Raw genomic sequence first — 20,359 nt, 5'->3', positions numbered from 1 at the left:
TTCTCTTGCTGTGTTTTCCTGGGTTCTCCATGCGGACTTGAAATTGTCTGTAGGGTGAGGTCACTCCACAAACAACAAATATTTGCTCAGTGATCACTGTGTACAAGGTGACAGAATTCCAAGCATTGTGTTGGTTTTTTATTTGCACACAAGTGCCTGGGTTCTATTGAGAAAATTCTAAAGATACATACTGACCTTTATGATTATCTCTTTCCAAATAACAAGAGTGTTGAACCTCCTGTTATTCTAAAGAGCTCAGAATGCTTTTCAGCCGTCCTCCCTTATTTCAGCTGTAGGTTTATTTGACCATGAGGTTGCAAAGAGCTCTTGTTCTCTCCGTTTTGTTAAGGAGAAAATGAAGCCCGGGGAAGTGTGGATTTGGTCAGGTTCATGTAATTATTTTGTACTGGAACATGTGTCTCCTGACTCTCGTTTTCCATTAGATGGCATTGCCTTTCTAGAATGAGGTTAACAAGGATTAGTAGGAAGCACATTATTTAGAAAACAACTTTTGTTTTGGGGACAGCCTGAAAGCTGAGAGCTATTTACTGAACCAAGGAAATCGTTCAGCCTCTCTGAGGCTTCGCCATGCTTTTTGAGCATAAAATTTCCTGAAATTCCTGAAAAGCAATGAGTTACATGACATGACTCTAATTAAATAAGCTTGCACAATTATATTCAAAAATAATATTGCTTTAAAAGTTGCATTAACAGTCATGCATAGCAAGGGCCCTGGGCATTGGTGGGGCCCAGGAGAGGAGTGGAGAAGAGGCCATTGGCTCCACCTGCCCCTCTCTCTTCAATTCGTTAATTGGCATTGAACAACTTCAGTTTAGCATTTCTTCTCAGGATGAATTCAGACCATGTTTTAAGTTCATTTGGGCACCTTGTGCATAGTGCTTTGTGCTGACTCAAGCCTCAGGAAAAGAGGTTGGGTTGCCAGGCCTGGAGTCTAAACTTACAGCTTCACTTCAGCACTGACTAGAAAAATGTAGGTTTACCACAAATATTCGCTACTGAGTTTCCATTCATTGTGAAAGGTTCTACAGGAAACCAGAAGCGTTGATGAGTGTTACTGCCTAGGGCCGTGACTTCTGCTCATAGACATAATTCCAACCTCACAAATACCAGGTCTTAGAAGCTTAGAATGCCTTCTGAGATGGTGATATGGTTTGGCTGTGTCCCCGCCCAAATCTCACCTTCCCACCACACTTTTTTTTTTTTTTTTTGAGACATGCAGAGTCTTGCTCTGTCGTCTAGGCTGGAGTCCAGTGGTGCAATCTCAGCTCACTGCAATCTCCGCCTCCTGGGTTCAAGTGATTCTCCTGCCTCAGCCTCCTGAGTAGCTGGGACTACAGGTGCCAACCAACATGCCCGGCTAATTTTTGTATTTGTAGTAGAGACGGGGTTTCACCATGTTTGCCAGGCTGGTCTCGAACTCCTGACCTCAAGTGATCTGCCCACCTCAGCCTCCCAAAGTGCTGGGACTACAGGCATAAGTCACTGAGCCCGGCCCCAAATCTCACCTTGAATTGTAATAATCCCCACGTGTCAAGGGCAGAGCTAGGTGGAGATAATTGAATCGGGGGGGCGGGGTCCCCTAGAGCGTTCTCGTGGTAGTGAATAGGTCCCACAAGATCTGATGGTTTTATAAATGGGAGTTCCCCTGTACAAGCTCCCTCTTGCCTGCTGCCACGTAAGACAAGACTTGTCTTCGCTTCTTTTTTGCCTTCCGCCATGATTGTGAGGCCGCCCCAGCCATGGAGAACTGTGAGTCCGCTAAACCTCTTTCCTTTATAAATCACCCAGTCTTGGGTATGTCTTTATCAGCGGTGTGAGAACAGACTGATAGAGAGGGAGACTGAGCGGATACAAAACCCAAACTCAGAAGTAACCTCCAGGATTCTTACAAACGCTCCAAGTATGTGTTCATCGGAGGCAGTCTGAGGCTTCTGGCAACACCTCTCCTCCTTCCCTACTTTCTGAGACTCTTGTCTGAACTTTACGTAAGTGACAGGAGCCAATAGGAAGCTACCAGGCTGCACTCCCTTAATGGCTCACGAGAAGGGCACCCTAACTTGCCTTTCTTTATGGTTGTGTGGCTGTGGGGATTAAATTCTTCCTGTGAAAACTGGGGGACACCTGCTCTGTCCACCATAAAAAGTTATCAAGACCAGGTGCAGTGGCTCACACTATAATCCTAGCACTTTTGGAGGGAGGCCTAGGTGGGAAGATTGCTTGGGCCCAGGAGTTTGAGATCAGTCTGGGCAACATAGTGAGGCCTCGTCTCTACCAAAAATTTAAAAATTAGCGGGTCATGGTGGTACATACCTGTAGTCCTAGCTACTCAGGAGGCTGAGGTGGGAGGATGGCTTGAGCCCAGGAGTTGGAGGTTGCGGTGAGCTCTGATCACACCACTGCGCTCCAGCCCAGGTGACAGAGCAAGAACCTGTCTCAAAACAACAACAACAACAACAAAAAAAAAACACAAAAGGATGTTATTGGCTGGGCGTGACGACTAACACCTATAATCTCAGCACTTTGGGAGATTCACTTGAGCCCAGGAGCTAGAGACCACCCTGGGCATTGATAGGGAGACCCCATGTCTACAAATAATTTAAAATAATGTAAAAATTAGCCAGGCATAGTAGTGCACGCCTGTGGTCCCAGCTGATTGGAAGGTTGAGATGGGAGGATCACTTGATCCCAGGAGGTTGAGGCTGCAGTGAGCCAAGATTGCTCCCCTGCACTCCAGCCTGGGTGACAGAGTGAGGTTTTGTCTCGAAAAAAAAGAAAAAAAAAAAGTCACTGAAGAAGTGAAAGGAAATCATCTCTTCAATATCGCCTTATAAATGGAGAGGTACTAGGTAGATCTGAAGTATTACTAATTTTGTGAAACCATAAAGAGATAGAATAAAAGTGTGTCTCAGTTTTGAACAAAACCCTCATTCTATCACATTCTATCATTCACGATGTATTTACGGGATCCTTTTGGCACATGCTGTTGTCTGAATGTTTGTGTCCCTCTGAAATTCCTATGTTGAAATCCTAACATATTAGGATATTAGGAGGGTGGGGCCTTTGGGAAGTGATTAGGTCATGAGGCTGGACCCTTCATGAATGGAATTGTTGCCATTTTATTTTCTTCATGTATTTATTCTTCTTGAGATGGAATCTCGCTGCGTCGCCCAGGCTGGAGTGCTGTGGCATGATCTTGGCTCACTGCAACTTCCACCTCCCAGGTTTAAGTGATTCTCCTACCTCAGCCTCCCAAGTAGCTGGGACTACAGGTGCGCACCACCACACCTGGCTAATTTTTTATTTTTAGTAGAGACGGGGTTTCACCATGTTGGCCAGGCTGGTCTTGAACTCCTGACGTCAGGTGATCCACCTGCCTCGGCCTCCTAAAGTGCTGGGATTACTAGGCGTGAGCCACTGTGCCTGGCCATTGCTGCCAGTTTAAAAGAGACCCCAGGGAGCCCCTTCCAGCATATGAGGACACAGCTGAGAAGGCACTGCCTATGAACAAGGAAGTGTGCCCTCATCAGACACCAAGTCTAACACTGCCTTGATCTTGGACTTTGCAGCCTCTAGAGCTATAAGAAATAAATGGCTGTTGTTTATAAGACAGGTAGTCTATAGTATTTCATTGTAGCAGCCCAAATGGACTAAGACACGCTTCTCTCTTTAACTATGCATTGTTTTCCAGAGATATATAACAGTGCTCTGTAGAGCTTAAGGCTGGGGGACATGCATGTGTAGCCTCTGGGAGCTTCAGTTACATGAAAAATAATTTTTGGGAGAAACATTTTTCTTAAAAAATTGTGATGTATTCACTTATTTATGCATTCATTCGACAAGTGTTTACAGAGGACTTGTAGAGGAAAATTAGGTGCTCTAAGTAGCTGGAGAGTCATGATTCTATTGGTACTCGCTCACGATCTGTAACCCTATCTCCATATGATATTTCTAATGTTTCTCAGCTCATCAGTATAGACAACCAGTCTTACCCCTCCATCTTCCAGTAGTTTGATAAGTGTTTACTTTAATGCAAATCTTTTTGCAATTATTGTACAACTTTGAATTTTAGACCAGCAGGTTGAATTGTAGCCAAAAGATCGCGTCAAACTTTCCTACACAACTGGTTCTGAAATTTCCAGCATGCAACGAATGTTGTTTTGTTCCTGCGGCTTTCTTGGCCTGTGGCTCTCTAAACCTTGAAACACACAATGGTTTGTCTTTGCAAAGGCCTTCCTTAACGGTGTGGAACAATCACTCATTCCATTGCAGAACTGAACCACCTACCCTCTTCCTTACCTCAAAATTCTCCTCAGTGAGTTCTTTCACTAAGGAGAGCTATTCAATAACTTTTCTTTCCACTGAAGATTAGATTTCCCAAAAATCAAAATAACACCAGCAAGACCAGCAAGGGGCTAGGGTTCAGGAAGGCAGCACGATATTGCTGAGAGCACAGGTGCTCTGAGCCAGGCGGATGGCATGGATTCCTGCTCCACTTAAAAGTACGCATTGCCCCTTTAGACAACATCTTCACCCTGCCAGTCCCACATTGTGTAATGGGGACACAAATGTTGTCTATATGGCAGTTTCTCTGACAATGCTTTGCAGTCTTTGCTGCAGGAGGACCCCTTATGTCCGGGATTCCACGTTCGAGCTTCCTTGACATTATTTTTATTTATTTATTTATTTATTTTTCTTTTTTTTATTATTATACTTTAAGTTATGGGGTACATGTGCAGAATGTGCAGTTTTGTTACATAGGTATACACGTGCCATAGTGGTTTGCTGTACCCATCAGCCCATCATCTACATTAGGTATTTCTCCTAATGCTATCCCTCCCCTAGCTCTCGACCCCCTGACATGCCCTGCTGTGTGATGTTCCCCTCCTTGTGTCCATGTGTTCTCATTGTTCAACTCCCACTTATAAGTGAGAACATACGAGGCTTGATTTTCTGTTCTTATGTTAGTTTGCTGAGAATGATGGTTTCCAGCTTCATCCATATCCCTGCAAAGGACATGAGCTCATCCTTTTTTATGGCTGCATAGTTTTATTTATTTATTTATTTTTGAGATGGAGTCTCACTCTGTCGCCCAAGCTGGAATGCAGTGGCACAATCTCTGTTCACTGCAACCGGCACCTCCTGGGTTCAAGTGATCCTCTTGCCTCAGCCTCCTGAGTAGCTGGGACTACAGGCGTGCGCCACCATGCCCAGCTAATTTTTATGTTTTTAGTAGAGGCGAGGTTTCACTATGTTGGCCAGGCTGGTCTTGAACTCCTGACCTCAGATGATCCACCCACCTCGGCCTCCCAAAGTTCTGGGATTACAGGCATGAGCCACCACAGCCAGCCCAAGCTTCCTTGACATTTTATGTTCATCCTAAACATTTGTGTCTGTTCTGCATACTGTTCGGCAATGTAGTTAGGTTTGTTTTAATATACAAATAATGTTTTCCTTCCCAAATATTTGAGTAAAACAAGTGCTCCAGAAAGAGGCTTTGCGTAACTCCAACATCCTACAGCATACATACCTATGATCTAGCTGTATGGTTATTAAGAGGATACTCAAGGCTGGAAATATTCAACAGGTATGCATCTGTGAGAAAATATGCACTGTTAAAATATTGAAACATATTTGTTTTGACTGGTGTATAGGTGCCCCCAATTGACTCTCAAACCCATGATATCAACCACGACACTAAACTCTCTCGCTATTACCAATGCCTCTCCGTTGTTAAAGCTACTAGTCTTATGGCTGTGATTAGAATTCAGTCTACTTGGGAGCGAACTGTTGCGCTGTGTGTATTTGGAACAGCATTGTGGCCAGCATCCCTTGCTCCTCTGCTTTTGGACACAGCCTTCTTTACATTAAGGAGCTCTGACTTCCCCATTCCATGAGGTTCTGGGAGGTTTCTAATCATAGCACCCACGTCCTCCCTCCAGTGGTTCTTGGAATGGGCAGTAATACAAGTCTGGAAAATTATAGTCCCCCTCATTCCTCTGGGTGCGGTGACGGTCATGAGCATGTGACGAGGGGCAAGTATGCGACCCAAGATGGACCAGTCAGTATTTCCCTGAAACCCTGTATATGGAACTGAGAGGCTACTTATCTGCCTTTGAAACATGAGCTGAAAGGATGTGACTCAGAGCAAAAGTGGCCTTGACCATGCAATGAAGAAGGACCCTGTGGAATGACACCCAGACAGCAATGGACAGGTGGAGAGATTGAGGAAAAGAGAGGGCCCTGATGATATTGTCTGAGCATCAGACCATACCTGCCTCCTTTGCAACGGCGATTCTCAAACTTCAGTGTGTACTAGTGTCACCTGGAGAACTAACACAGAAGCCAGAGGCCCAGGCCTGCTGAAGAGGGGTAGGGCCAGGTCCTCTGCATTTCTTCCACATTCTCCAGGTGGTTTGAACACACACCAGACTTTGAGAAATACAGCTTTGCAAGCACGTGAACCACTCTGTCTTTTGCTGTAGCTACTTAGGGTTCCTATAAGAAGTGATAGAGAAAGTCACCTAGCATTCTACGCAGTGAAGGTGGCAAACCTCCAGTCAGGACCCCAGAGTCTCCCTGATCCTGGATGGCTGAGTGAGTTATGGTTTTTGCTCCTGGGAAATACACTTCATAGACCCAATGATGGCTGGAGTGGGGTGCTAAGGTATAATGTTGATTAGGGAATGCTGCTGAGATCAACCACTGTGGATGGAAAGAGAAGAGAAACGGGCAGGATTGGGCAGAGGGAGACACTGGGCTACAATGAAATCTTGATGAAGGCTTCAGCCAACCTCACAGAGAGGTCTGGAGAGAGGAGCTCCATGCTAAAACAGGAGTGACACCTTCCACCTTTTTTTACTCCCTCATGTCTAATTCCTTGAGCCAGAGGAAGTTAGTGGGAATTTGCCAGAAGAATGGGGAAATAAACAATGAACAATCACAGATGAGGAATCCTTGCAGGAGGCAGGGCCACCATTTCCTCAGGTTCCCTCTGTGCATTTTTTTTTTTTTTTTTGAGACAGAGTCTCGCTCTGTTGCCCAGGCCGGAGTGCAGTGGCATGATTTCAGTTCACTGCAACCTCTGCCTCCGGGGTTCAAGCGATTCTCCTGCCTCAGCCTCCCGAGTAGCTGGGATTACAGGCATGTGCCACCACACCTGGCTAATTTTTGTATTTTTAGTAGAGATGAGGTTTCGCCATGTTGGCCTGGCTGGTCTCAAACTCCTGACCTCAGGTGATCTGCCTGCCTCAGCCTCCCAAAGTGCTAGAATTACAGTCATGAGCCACTGCACCCGGCCCCTCTCTGGCTTTTGTCTGATCTCCTCATTAGGTTCTGGATTCATTGTCTTAATAACTTTCTCATGGGATGTGACTGTTGCTAGCTCAGAGTTCTATCCTGGGAACTCAAGAATGTAAGACTTCCACCAGCCCAGTTGAAGAGTCCCAGCCAAGCAACGTGTATTATAGCCACTCCTGATACCAAAATCTGTGTTAGTCAGGGTTATCTAGAGGGACAGAACTAATAGGATTGCTGAACATATAAAGGGGAGTTTATTAAGGAGTATTGACTCACACGATGACAAGGTGAGGTCCCACAATAGGCCGTCTGCAAGCTGAGGAGCTAGGAAGCCAGTCCGAGTCCCAGAGCTGAAGAACTTGGAGTCCGATGTTTGAGGGCAGGAAGCATCCAGCACGGGAGAAAGATGGAGTCCAAAAGACTGAACCAGTCTAGTCTTTCCTTGTTCCTCTGCCTGCTTTTATTCTAGCTGTGCTGGCAGCTGATTAGATGGTGCCCACCAGATTGAGGGTGGGTCTGCCTTTCCCAGTCCACTGACTCAAATGTTAATCTCCTTTGGCAACACCCTCACAGACACACCCCGGGACAATACTTTGCATCCTTCAATTCCATCAAGTTGACACTCAGTATTAACCATCACAACACCTTAGCTTGAATTCGGTTTTGTCATCTTGCCTGGGTTCATCCTTATGTCCAGGGGGTAGCAACTTTTACCAGAAGCGGGTGAAAGGCTGCTAGTCAGGCAGATGATAGTCCCGTTATCTCACAATCACAGTGATTAGGGAAGTAGTTTTACATACATCACCTTGTTTCATCTTCACAGAAATCCTGCTAGGACATTAAGTATAACCTCAACTTTTTTTTGCCAGGTCCAGTGGTTCATGCCTGTAATCCCAGCACTTTGGGAGGCCAAGGCAAAAGGATTGCTTGAGGTCAGGAGTTCAAGACCAGCCTGGACAACATAGTGAGACCCTGTTTCTACAAAAAAAATAAAAATATTAGCCAGGCTTGGTGGTGTGTGCTTGTAGTCCCACATATTCGGGAGGCTGGGGTAGGAGGATCGCTTGAGCCCAGCAGGTCAAGGCTGCAATGAGCTATGATCACATCACTGCACTCCAGCCTGGGCAATACAGTGAGCCCCTCTCTCCAAAAAAAAAGGAAAACAAATTACCTTGACTTTTTTATGATGAAACTGAGGCTCACACAGTTCCTGCATGGCAGGACTGGGATTTGAACCTCGGTCTCTCTAACTCCAAGGCCCACATCCTTTCCAGCACCCCTGTGGGATGCCAGCAGGCTCTGCTTCCCTCTCTGCTCACTTACTCTGGAGTTCTTGGCACTTTTCACAATAGTTGTATCTGCCGTGTTAATTTCTTAAAACAAGAATCACTCAGCATGTTTTAGAATTGACTGGACGTGTCTGCCACCTAAGCTCTTCTGTGTGATGAGGCCTGGAGACGCTTGTTTTCACCAGGGACTCACCCAGAACATGAGGGCTGAGGACACAGAAGAGCTGATGTGATTTCTGTCACCTTCTCTCTTTCCAACATGCTAGTCAAACTCTCTTTCTCTCAGGTTCTCATATTGAAGTTCTTTTTCCTATTTATCGTGCATGTTCCACCCTTCCATGAAGAAGAGAGAAGAAAAGGGAGACGAACAGAGAGAGGAGAGGAGAGGAGAGGAAGCTATTTGTTAGCATTAGGATTTTTCTTTTCCCAGGAAGACTGAGATCCACGTAATCCATCTCTCCTCTTTGTTGATGAGTCTCTGGAGGTCCTGAATTAGGTTTGTTCACTGCAGTGTCCCCTGCGTTTCCTAGCAGAATGCCATGAACATGGAAGTTTCTCGGTCAATGTGTAGTGACTTAAAGTGAGTTTTTCCTTGAGTCAGTTTTGCTGAAAGTTGTGTATACAATCAGGAAACAGCTCTAATCCTCTTCTTAGTGTTCGATGGACAGAAAACACATACCCACCATCCCACCGAGGAAGAAAGGAAGGGAACATAATATGTATTCACTCTGGGAGGTGCAAAGGAGGTACTTCGTTACCTTATTTTACCCTAACAACAACCACCCATGGGCAGAAATATTATTCTCTCCATCTCCAGAGGAGGAAATTTAGAGAGAATAAGTCATTTTGGATTCAGCGTGGGGTAGGGTTTGTCAGCACAGACTCCGGACCACCTAGGCTTGTCCTCAGGTTCCAGCACTTACTCGCTTGTGTGGCCTTGGGCAAGTTCCATGATTTCCCTGACCTTAGTTTCCTCATCTGTAAAATGGGGATGATAGTATCTAATAAACAGATTGCCCTGGAAAGACAGTGCCTAACACAGAATAGAGTTTGATGATGGCCGTTTAACAACACTCGCCCATCATTAGGACTTCTTTTTATCAATACACCGCTTTTTAATGCTTTAGAATGCACCAGAAACATCCAAAGAGCTTGTTGAAATTACAGACACCAAAGACACGCCCCAATTAGGGTGACCAACTTGCCCCCGTTTTCCCAGGACTTTCCTGGTTTTAGCTCTGAAAGTCCTGCCTCCTGGGGAACCCCTCAGTCCTGAGCAAGTTAAGATGGTTAGTCACTGACCAACCCACACTAACCATATCAGAATCTCTGGGTGTGGGGTTCAGGTATCTGTAGCTTTTTTTTTTTCTTTTTTTTTTTTTTGAGACGGAGTCTCGCTCTGTCGCCCAGGCTGGAGCGCAGTGGCGCCATCTCTGCTCACTGCAAGCTCCGCCTCCCGGGTTCACGCCATTCTCCTGCCTCAGCCTGCCGAGGAGCTGGGACTACAGGCGCCCGCCACCACGCCCGGCTAATTTTTTGTATTTTTAGTAGAGACGGGGTTTCACTGTGTTAGCCAGGATGGTCTCGATCTCCTGACCTCGTGATCTGCCCACCTCGGCCTCCCGAAGTGCTGGGATTACAGGATCGAGCCACCGCGCCCGGCCAGGTACCTGTAGCTTTAAAAAGAGAGAGGCATTGGGATTAGGGAGAGAGTTTAGCGTACTGCTTTATATCACGGGTTTGAGAGCCGAGTAGGCCTGGGTTTGAATCTCCTTTTTGTCGTTTTTGAGAAGCATGACTTTGGCTGTGTTGATGAGTTCCTGGAAAGGCCACTGGGAAATGGAGAGTAGCAGCTGTAATGTTGATTAGGGAATGCTCCTGGGATCAACCCTTGTGGATAGAAAGAGGAGGGAAAGGGGCAGGATCGGGCAGAGGGAGGCATTGGGCTACAATAAAGTCTTGATGAAGGCTTCAGCCAACTTCACGGAGAGCTCTGGAGAAAGGAGAGCTGTTAGAGTTGTCCTGGGTTGGAGTGAGGGGACCAGGCCTCTCTGCTTTCATGTCAACCAAGTCAGTGGATGCTGACTCCCTGCAGCAATCACCCGGGTGGCTGACAGCTGAGAGCTATCTGTCAACAGCGTTTCTTGCAGCTTTGAGAATAAATATTACAGAGAACAACTTTTTCAGGTGCCACATCACAGCATCCACGACAGGGTGAATTACTAACTCCTCCAATAATTAATAAGATTACCTGCACAGAGGGTTGTTACGGATTAAGTGCACATATACAGTGCAGTTTCTCTGACATACTGCAAGCACTCAAGTCATTTTAGTTAATAGAATACTTTAAAGATAGAATGGGGTAGAGCTTCAGACGGAGGCGGGGCTGCTTCAGAAAGCTTTCTTGGAGGCATTTCTGACTTATCTGTGTTACTAGAAGCAATAATGTTTGAATTTTTATTGTGGGATGTATTACTATGTTGGCCATGAAACAAAGATACAAAGTGGGTAAACAAGTGAATTCATTTAACAATTGTTTAATAAACACCTGTTAAGACAGAGTGTAGACTCTGAATGAAGCTTGAAAAGGGAAGCACCGTTTTTGCTCTGGAAGAATATGTAATTTAGTGGGCTACAGATGGCTTATATAAGAGATTCCCTGGAAAATTAAACACATTTTTATTAGTAGCAATGCAACACAGTATGGAAGACTCTTGGTACTGGAATATGGTGGGTGTTGGATATTGGGTTCTAAAATTACCTCCAGTAAGAGACTCTTCATATCCATCAAAATGTGTAATTAGATGCTGCTGCTAGATAAGCTTTTTTGTTTTGTTTTGTTTTTGTTTTTGTTTTTGATTCTGAGACAGAGTCTTGCTCTGTCACCCAGACTGGAGTGCAGTCGCATGATCTTGGCTCACTGAAGCCTTGACCTCCCCAGGCTCAAGTGATCCTCCCACTTCAGCCCCCCAAGTAGCTGGGACTACAGGTGTGCACCATCACATCTGGCTAATTTTTTTATTACTTGCAGAGACAGGCTTTCACTATGTTGCCTAGGCTGGTCTTGAACTCCTGGGCTCAAGCGATCCTCTTACCTTGGCCTCCCAAGATGCTGGGATTCCAGGCGTGATTCACTGTACCGGGCTGCTGGAGAAGCTGTAATGGGACTGCTGCACTTTAACACATTAACTTGCTGAAACATTTTGGGGGGTAATTTTGAATCTACATCAAGAGCCTCAAAGACACCTATGTCCTTTGAAACAGAATCCTACCCTTGAGACTCTAATCCAGAATTATTTGAAATGAGAAAAAATAAAAAGCTATCCACTGAAAGATGTTTTCTTTGTTATATGGCTCCTAATAGAAAGAATCTGAAAACTCTTTAAATGTTTCATGATAGGGAAACATTTATTTAAAATTAAAATTCAATTGTCTTGGAAAGGGTTGGGTCTCCTTTGGGACCCATTTTCCAAATGAAGGAAGTTGAGGCCATTAATCGGTCATAGGCTTGTTGCAACAGGTGGAGACAAATGGAACCAGGCCTTGGATGATATCAGGAATATAATGGAGCAGAAAGCTGCTGACCTCCCTCCAGGGATAGATGCACCAAATAAGCATCTACCCACAGATCCATTTCCTCAGAAAGTCAGAGACCAGTTGAGAGACACCTATCCACCAGACAAATGAGAAAATGTTGATATCAGATAGATAGGAAAACTGGGGCACACTTGGGCCCAGTATGCACCCTGACCACGGTGCCATAAAATTGGGAAAGGAGTTCCCAACGCCCAGCTTATTCCCGTGGAGAGGATGGTCTGAGCCCCACATGAAGGGCCCTAATCCTGTTTCCCCATGATTTAACACTTAATGCACCGAACACAAGAACAGAGGGGATTAGATACACATGTGTAGGAAAAAAATCTAGCAGTTTAATATGGGCATGCAAGTATTTTCAGAGAATTTATACCACTGGGGTCAGCACAGAGAAGGGGCTTAAATCAGTGCAGAGAAGGGGCTTAAAAACATAGGTGGACAAGCACAATGGCTCATGCCTGTAATCCCAGCACTTTGGGAGCACAACATGGCAAAACCCTGTCTCTACAAAAAAAAAATTATGAAAATTAGCCAGGTGTGGTGCTGCATGCCTATAGCCCCAGCTTCTCAGGAGGCTGAGGTGGGAGGATCACTTGAGCCCGGGAGGTTGAAGCTGCAGTGGGTAAAGATTGTACCACTGCACTCCAGCCTGGGCAACAGAGCAAGAGAGAGACCCTGTCTCAACAAAACAAAACAAACAACTCTGTTTCCCCTTGGAAGGAGTTTACAAAACATACCTGTAGTTGCTACGTGGTGGCCTGGCTTCTAATTAACTTGCTTGGGGAGTTAACGAGACAATTATTAACCTGTCATCAGTCTGGGAGGATTTTGTACTTATGCTAAGTGCTCCAGCCCTTCTAACATCCACCTAAGGAACTGCATTCTAAATGTCCTAGTTCAGGGAGAGGATAGGACTGGCAAACACATGTCTCTCTAGACTGCAGAGAAAAACAAAGTGGTGGTTTTACATTATAAAGGGTGCATAAGCAATTTGAAGGACTCCATCCCCAGGGAGCAATGCTCAGAAGGGGTTTTAAAAACACAGCCCCTGTATATTCTGGAGGTTAATCTCTTGTCAGATCAATAGTTTGCAAATATTTTCTCCCAAATTGCAGGTTGTCACTTCATTCTGTTGATTGTTTCCTTTGCTGTGCAGGAGCTTTGGAGTCTGATATAATCTCATTTGTCTATTTTTGCTTTTGTTGACTGTTTTTGAGGTACTAGCCATAAAACCTTTGCCTAGACCAATGTGCTGAAGTGTTTTCCCTATGTTTTCTTCTGCTAGTTTCATAGCTTCGGGTCTTACGTTTAAGTCTTTGATGCATTTTGAGTTGATTTTTGGATCTGGTGAGAGATAGGGGTCTACCTTCATTCTTCTGCATGTGGATGCCCTCTTTTTCTAGAGACACTTGGAACGCAAATAACAGCAAACAAACAAAACAAAAAGCAAAAGCAAAAAACAAATAATCTGATTAAAAAATAGGCAAAAGATTGGAATAGGCATTTCTCAAAAGAAGACGTACAAATAGCCAAGTATATTTAAAAAATGCTCCACATCACTAATCATCAGGAAAATGCAAATCAAAACCAAAATGAGATATCATCTCACCCCAGTTCAAATGGCGATTATCAAGAAGACAAAAAAATAACAAACGCCGAAAAGGATACGGAGAAAGGGGAACTCCTACAGTACAGCCGTTATGAAAAACAGTATGAAGTTTTCTCCAAAAACTAAAAATAGAACGACCATATGATCCAGCAATCCCACTGCTGGGTATGCATCCAAAGGGAAGGAGATCAGCATGTCAAAGAGATATCTACACTCTCGTGTTTATTGCAGCACTATTCACAATAGCAAAGATATGGAATCAACCTGAGCGTCTATCAACAGATGAAGGGGTAAAGAAAATGTGGCACTTATACAATAGAATACCATTCAGACATTTAAAAAAAGAATAAAATCCTTCATTCGCAGCAACATAGATGAGCCTGGAGGACATTATATTAAGTGAAATAAGCCAGACACAGAAAGACAGATACCACATGTTCTGACTCATATGTGAGAGCTGAGAAAGTTGGTATCATGGAAGTGGAGAGGAGAACAGTGGTTACCAGAGGCTGGGAAGGGTAGGGGGAAGGAAGAATAGGGAGAGGTTGGTTAATGAGTACAAAATTACAGCCAGATAGACGGAATAGTTTCTAGTGTTCTATAGCACTGCAGGGTGACTCTAGTTAACAATAATTTATTGTATATTTTCAAATAGCTAGAAGAACAGATATTGAATGTTCCCAACACAAAGAAATGATGGATGTTTGAGGTGATGGACAGGCTAATTACCCTGCTTTGCTCATTTCACATGTATACATGTATTGAAATATCACACGTACACATAAATATGTATGATTATTATGTGTCCATTTAAAAGAATGGAACCAAGCCTCTTTAATTATTGGTCAGGAATTCTATTTCTGTCTCCAACAAACTACCTTTTTGCTTCTAAACTTGCTGCCCTCGAGTGAAATGTTAACTCCCAATGTTGCCAACTATGAGGCCAAAGGAAAATGACTTGATGTACATTGGTGAAGGTATTTGGTTCGTGTTTTTAAGTTTTTTTATTCCTTCCTTCTTTCTTTATTTCTACTAATGTTCAATCAGGTGAACCTTAGGAAAAGAAACTAATTTGTACCAAAATCTTACCTTGAACTCCCTAAGTATAGACTTAGTGTGGTTTCACATGCCCTTTCAATGAGGCATCTTGGGATTAGTCCTCAAGGAAAACACAGTCATGAGCCATATAATAATGTTTCAGTCAGCAACAGACTCCATATAGAATGGAGGTCCCATCAGGTTATAAACTGTCTTTTTACTGTACCTTTTCTATGTTTAGAAACACAAACAAACACATATTCATGTTGTAAAGTGACAACACATGACTGTAAATGAAAAGTCCATTTGTTTGACAAATTTTAATAGTACCTTCTTGGTACATCATCATGGTCACATTTGATTTAATTAGCATTGTAAAACTCATGATGGGGCCGGGCACAGTGGCTTACGCCTGTAATCCCAGCAGTTTGGGAGGCCGAGGCGGGCAGATCAACTGAGGTTAGGAGTTTGAGACCAGCTTGACCAACATGGTGAAATCCCGTCTCCACTAAAATACAAAAATTAGCTGGGCATGGTGGCAGGTGCCTGTAATCCCAGCTACTCGGGAGGCTGAGGCAGGAGAATCGCTCGAACCTGGAAGGTGGAGGCTGCAGTGAGCCGAGATCACGCCATTGCTGGGCAACAGAGCAAGACTTTGCCTCAAAAATAAATAAATAAAAAAATAAAAAGAAAAAGAAAGAAAAAAACTCATGATGGCAGGGGAGGTACAGAACCAATGTACAGAACCAATGCATGCCTGACTCCTGATTTCCCAGAGCTGGAGTTCTTACACTGGTGTATCAATTAGGACTCATTCTTTTAGAAGTGACAGAAAACTTGATAGGAATCAGTTTGATTTAAAAAGAAATAGAGTTTTTTTGTTTGTTTGTTTTTGTTTTAAATAAAAGGGAGTGTATTAGCTGGCTTATGCGGAAAAGTCCAGGGTTAATCTTGCTTCAGGCGTGGCTGAATTTGGGGCTTAGTTGATATCAACAGAAGAAAGCATTGGAGCATCTCTTGGCTCTGCCTTCCTTTGTGTGGGCTTCAGTTTCAGCCGCACGTGATAACAAGGTGGTGCCTACAGTAGCAGCTGCAACCCCTGTCTCTGGTTTCAGGGCCAGTGGATAAGAACAGGAGTCATTTTCCCAGAAGTCCAGAGAAAAATCTCATTAGGTCTCACTAACCCTGAGTGGGTCACATTCAGACAGCGAGATGGGAGGGGGTCCCCAGAAAACCTCCAACCAGCCTGCCCACTTGGGGTGGAGCCTCGGGAAGCTCGTGCCATTTGCATCAGGGAGGAGCCTGGCCCCTCCTCTTCCTGTGTGTAACCTGGGATTCCAACAGGAAGGGTTGTAGCAGGGACTCTGACCTAGTAAGAGTCCCTGTTTCCCCCTTTTCTTCCTTTTCACCCAATAAAACCCTGTTTTACTCACCATTCAAATTGTTGGCGAGCCTTTTCAAATTGTCTGCAAGCCTTAATTTTCGTGGCCATGGGACAAAGAACTCTGTCTTTAGCTGAACTAAGGAACAGTCCTGGAACAACATGACCGCTCTACCAATCAGAGGGAAATGCAGCAGACTGATGGGCGTGGGCCTGGGTCATATGTTGCACCCCTGGAGTGGGATGGTGGGGAAGGAGTCGGTTTCACGGAGCACAGAAAACCACAGTTCTTTAAGAGTGGGATGAGATGGGATGAGATGGCTTTAAAGAGGAAATCAGGACACACTTACTAGATAGTGAGTCAGTGAGTACTAGGCAGCAAAATCAACAGATGTCTACTACAGTTGGACTGTTGTCATTTTATTCTAGCTTTGCTGGGAAAAAGCCACTACGAACGCATTCAGCAAATTGCAGACTTGGGCTGAAGAGAAGAGACACAAGAATTGAAGGAGCTCAGCTTCTTTTCTCTAAATAGAACATAGTTTATACTAGTGAGGACAGATGCTTGTTTATTCTGCGCTGAAAGCTCTCCAACCAAGAGCATTTCCAACATCCTTCCCTCTGCAGATTGTTGCGGGACTTTGCAACTCTTACTAGTCAAAGGGAAACCTTAGGGAGGGGCTATTTAAGATGGAGTAATAAATATGTTTGGAGAAGAGCTAAAGGGCTATGTTATTTCACAGTTCCGGAATTCAGAGCAATAAAAAAGTAAACAATCTTACTGGCTCAAAGGGGAGAGTCTTTTCATCTTGAAAATGACTTTATTTGGATTATTTTGGCCTCTCAAGAGACTTCCCCTGTGGCTGTATTATAAAATAATTCCTCATGTTTTCATTATATACTGTTCCGTCAGGCCTTGTGAAACAAGAAATGACTTACTGCATTTATTTGCTGTGTGATGGGGCTTTTCTGTTATTTACACCTTCTTTGGTATACTATTAATTCATACCCACTTCAAATATGTAATTTTGGAGGCAATTTTCATTAAAATTTCTTACAACACATACATTTGAGATAATTGAACTGAGGCCTTATTTACCCAAATTGCTTATGCCAATACTATTCCATGGGTTTTAAAAGTAGGACACATTTTTAGAAATGGTCTCTGATGATGAATATTTGGAGGTGATTTTTGATCTCTGGAAAAACATTTGTTCCCAACACAGGTGAAATCAATTCACTTCTAAGTTGATAATTATGGCAATTTAATGAAACCAGTTTTTATGAATTAAGAAAGACATTTCTTTTTAAAAACATGTTTATTGATACATAATATTTACATATTCATGGGGTACTTGTGATTTTTTTTACATGCATAGAATGTGTGATGATCAAGTCAAGGCATTTAGGATATCCATTATGCAAGTATTTATGATTTCTATGTATTGGGAACATTTCAAGTTCTCTCTTCTAGCTACTTTGAAATATGCAATACATTGTTGTTAACTGTAGTCACCTTGCTCCGCTATGAACATTGGAATGTATTGCTTCTATCTAGCTGTATGTTTGTAACCATTAACCAACCTCTCTTCATTCCCCACACCACACCCTTTCCTGACTCTGGTAACTATCATTCTACTTTCTATTTCCATGAGACCAATGTTTTTAGTTCCCACATATGAGTAAGAACATGCAACAAGAATAAGAACATATGAGAAAGGCAAACAGATATTTATCTTTCCATGCCTAGCTTATTTCATTTAATAACTTCCAGTTTCATCCATGTTGCTGCAAATGACAGAGTTTCATTCTTTTTTTTATGGCCAAATAGTATTCCATTGTGTATATTTACCACATTTTCTTTATTTATCCATTTATCTGGCAATGGATGTTCAAGTTGATAGTTGATTCCATATCTTTGTGAATAGTGCTCAAATAAATATGGGCGTGCAGATATCCCTTTGATATACTGATTTCCTTCGAAAAGGACATTTCTTTCTTCCTTTATTTTTCTTTTTTTTTTTTTCACAGAGTCTCGCTCTGTGGCCCAGGCTGGAGTACAGTGGTGCAATCTCAGCTCACGGCAACCTCCACCTCCCAGGCTCAAGTGATTCTCCTGCCGCAGCCTCCCGAGTAGCTGGATTTACAGGCAGGCAAAACCACACCCAGCTAATTTTTTTGTATTTTTTGTAGAGATGGGGTTTCACCATATGGCCCAGGCTGGTGTTGAACTCCTGGGCTCAGGCAATCCACCCGCCTCGGCCTCCCAAAGTGCTAGGATTACAGGTGTCAGCAACCACAACTGGCCTGGACCTTTCTTTATCTTACTACCTGAGCTCTAGAGTCTGGTGGGTTCTAATCCAGGTGAGATATTACCAAGAACTGGCAAACTCAGGGCAAATTTGAGAGAGTATTCCTATAATGAATAATACCAGTTTTTGAATTCAATTTTTTCACTGTGGTTATAGAATAGCCCCAGTTTTTATTTATGGAACCCTACACCCATATACTTTACTATGGTCTAGCATATCTTCTATTGGGCTAAATTCTTAGAAAGAACAAAGTAAGCACAGTAGCCTTCCTGCCAGGCTAGGAAGGAAGCTGAGTAGGTAACTTCCTGCAGTATAATTCAAGGGATGTGAGAAGGTATCCTGCCTAAAGGTTAAGATCCCACAGAAATAGCCCGTAGCAGACACTCATCAAATATTTGTTTAATGAAGGGAAAAACAAATAAATTAATTGGCGTAAAGTCATCTTGCAGGCAAAATTAGAGAAGGATCATTTAAATATTCCTCTTAATTTATCTCCCTCATTTCTAATGGGGTCTACTTTTATCAGTGTTACGGCAGTGACAACCATTGTCATTAAAGAATATCATACCAGGACTCAGACAAGAATGTGTACACCTACCTTCTTAGAGATAAAAATATAACTGTGAATAATGATGGAACTTTCAAAAGTACATGAAATCAGTTCCTTGAATGATGAAAAACAAAACATAATTCTCTTTGTTCAACCATGCTGGTGGCATTTCTATTTTATGAAAAACCTGGCCTGGTGTGGTGGCTCACGCCTGTAACCCCAGCACTTTGGGAGGCCAAGGCAGGCAGATGATGAGGTCAGGAGATCGAGACCATGCTGGCCAACATGGTGAAACCCCGTCTCTACTAAAAATACAAAAAAAATCAGCCAGGCTTGGTGGTGCGTGCCTGTAATCCTAGCTACTTAGGAGGCTGAGGCAGAAGAATCACTTGAACGAGGGAGTTGGAGGTTGCAGTAAGCCGAGATCGTGCTACTGCATTCCAGCTTGGTGACAGAGTGAGACTCCACCAAAAAAACCCCAAAAAACCAAAAACAAACAAAAAAAACCCCGTCACCATCATTTCTAAGTCACGGGTGCCTTCAAATGTGTTAGTCACAGGGGCCCCCTGGGTTGCACCACTCCAGGGACAACATGCATAGACACTACCATGTGAATAGCACCCTGGAGTTGTGTCGCCCAACGCCCCTGTAGTTACTCTACTTGGCATTTATTGTTGATTTGTAGTAGCTTGTCCAAAACCTCAGTTCTTTAAGGTGTGGTTTAAGTTTTTCAAGTGTTGATCTCATATTAATTAGTAGGCTTGCAAAAAGTATCGCCTTACATTAATGCATTATTTTTACTTTCTCCCTGCTTTTCTGGTTTGTGGGGCTGGCGCTTAGGAAGAAGAATTTCGAGAAGAACCTAAATGCCTCGAGCTGGAGCAGAAAACGACATCAGGTAGAGTACATTCTATGTGATTCCTTTTCCAGGCTGCTGTTGCTGACAGAAGTGCTTGGAGCATCCTAAGGCTTTTCAGATTGCAAAGGAAAACCTGTATGTTCCAAATGATTGGAAACATGACTAGAAATGTCACGTGTGATGTATTCCAGGCACGACATCTGGACAATCTGGTTGTGATGCAGAAAATAGCTCGTTCTGTTCTTTGTCTTCTTTCTTTTATTGATTACAGTTCTTGATGAACAAACACTTGCAAAGAAGTAGATGATGATAATGATGAAAAAATTTCAAATTCAGTAACGCTAAACTAAGAAGTATCATTATTTACTGAAATATTTATGATTATCTTGGAAAACATTATTTAGATAAGT

At 43.5% G+C, this 20,359-nt stretch overlaps 1 protein-coding gene across 1 annotated transcript in view; it reads left to right on the top strand.

Annotated features, from left to right (window-relative positions):
* Nucleotides 1-20,359, top strand: part of FAM107B (family with sequence similarity 107 member B) — a 259,956-nt gene that overhangs the window by 90,427 nt on the left and 149,170 nt on the right. The window contains exon 2 of the mRNA XM_016962686.4: nt 19,931-19,988. Coding sequence (XP_016818175.3) covers nt 19,931-19,988 — 58 coding nt within the window. The remainder of the gene's footprint in view (nt 1-19,930; nt 19,989-20,359) is intronic.

Source organism: Pan troglodytes, chromosome 8, assembly GCF_028858775.2.
Source record: "Pan troglodytes isolate AG18354 chromosome 8, NHGRI_mPanTro3-v2.0_pri, whole genome shotgun sequence".
In the NCBI taxonomy this organism is placed as follows: Eukaryota; Metazoa; Chordata; class Mammalia; order Primates; family Hominidae; genus Pan; species Pan troglodytes.
The sequence above is the reverse complement of the archived record's forward strand: the minus strand, read 5'-3'. Positions and strand labels throughout refer to the sequence as shown.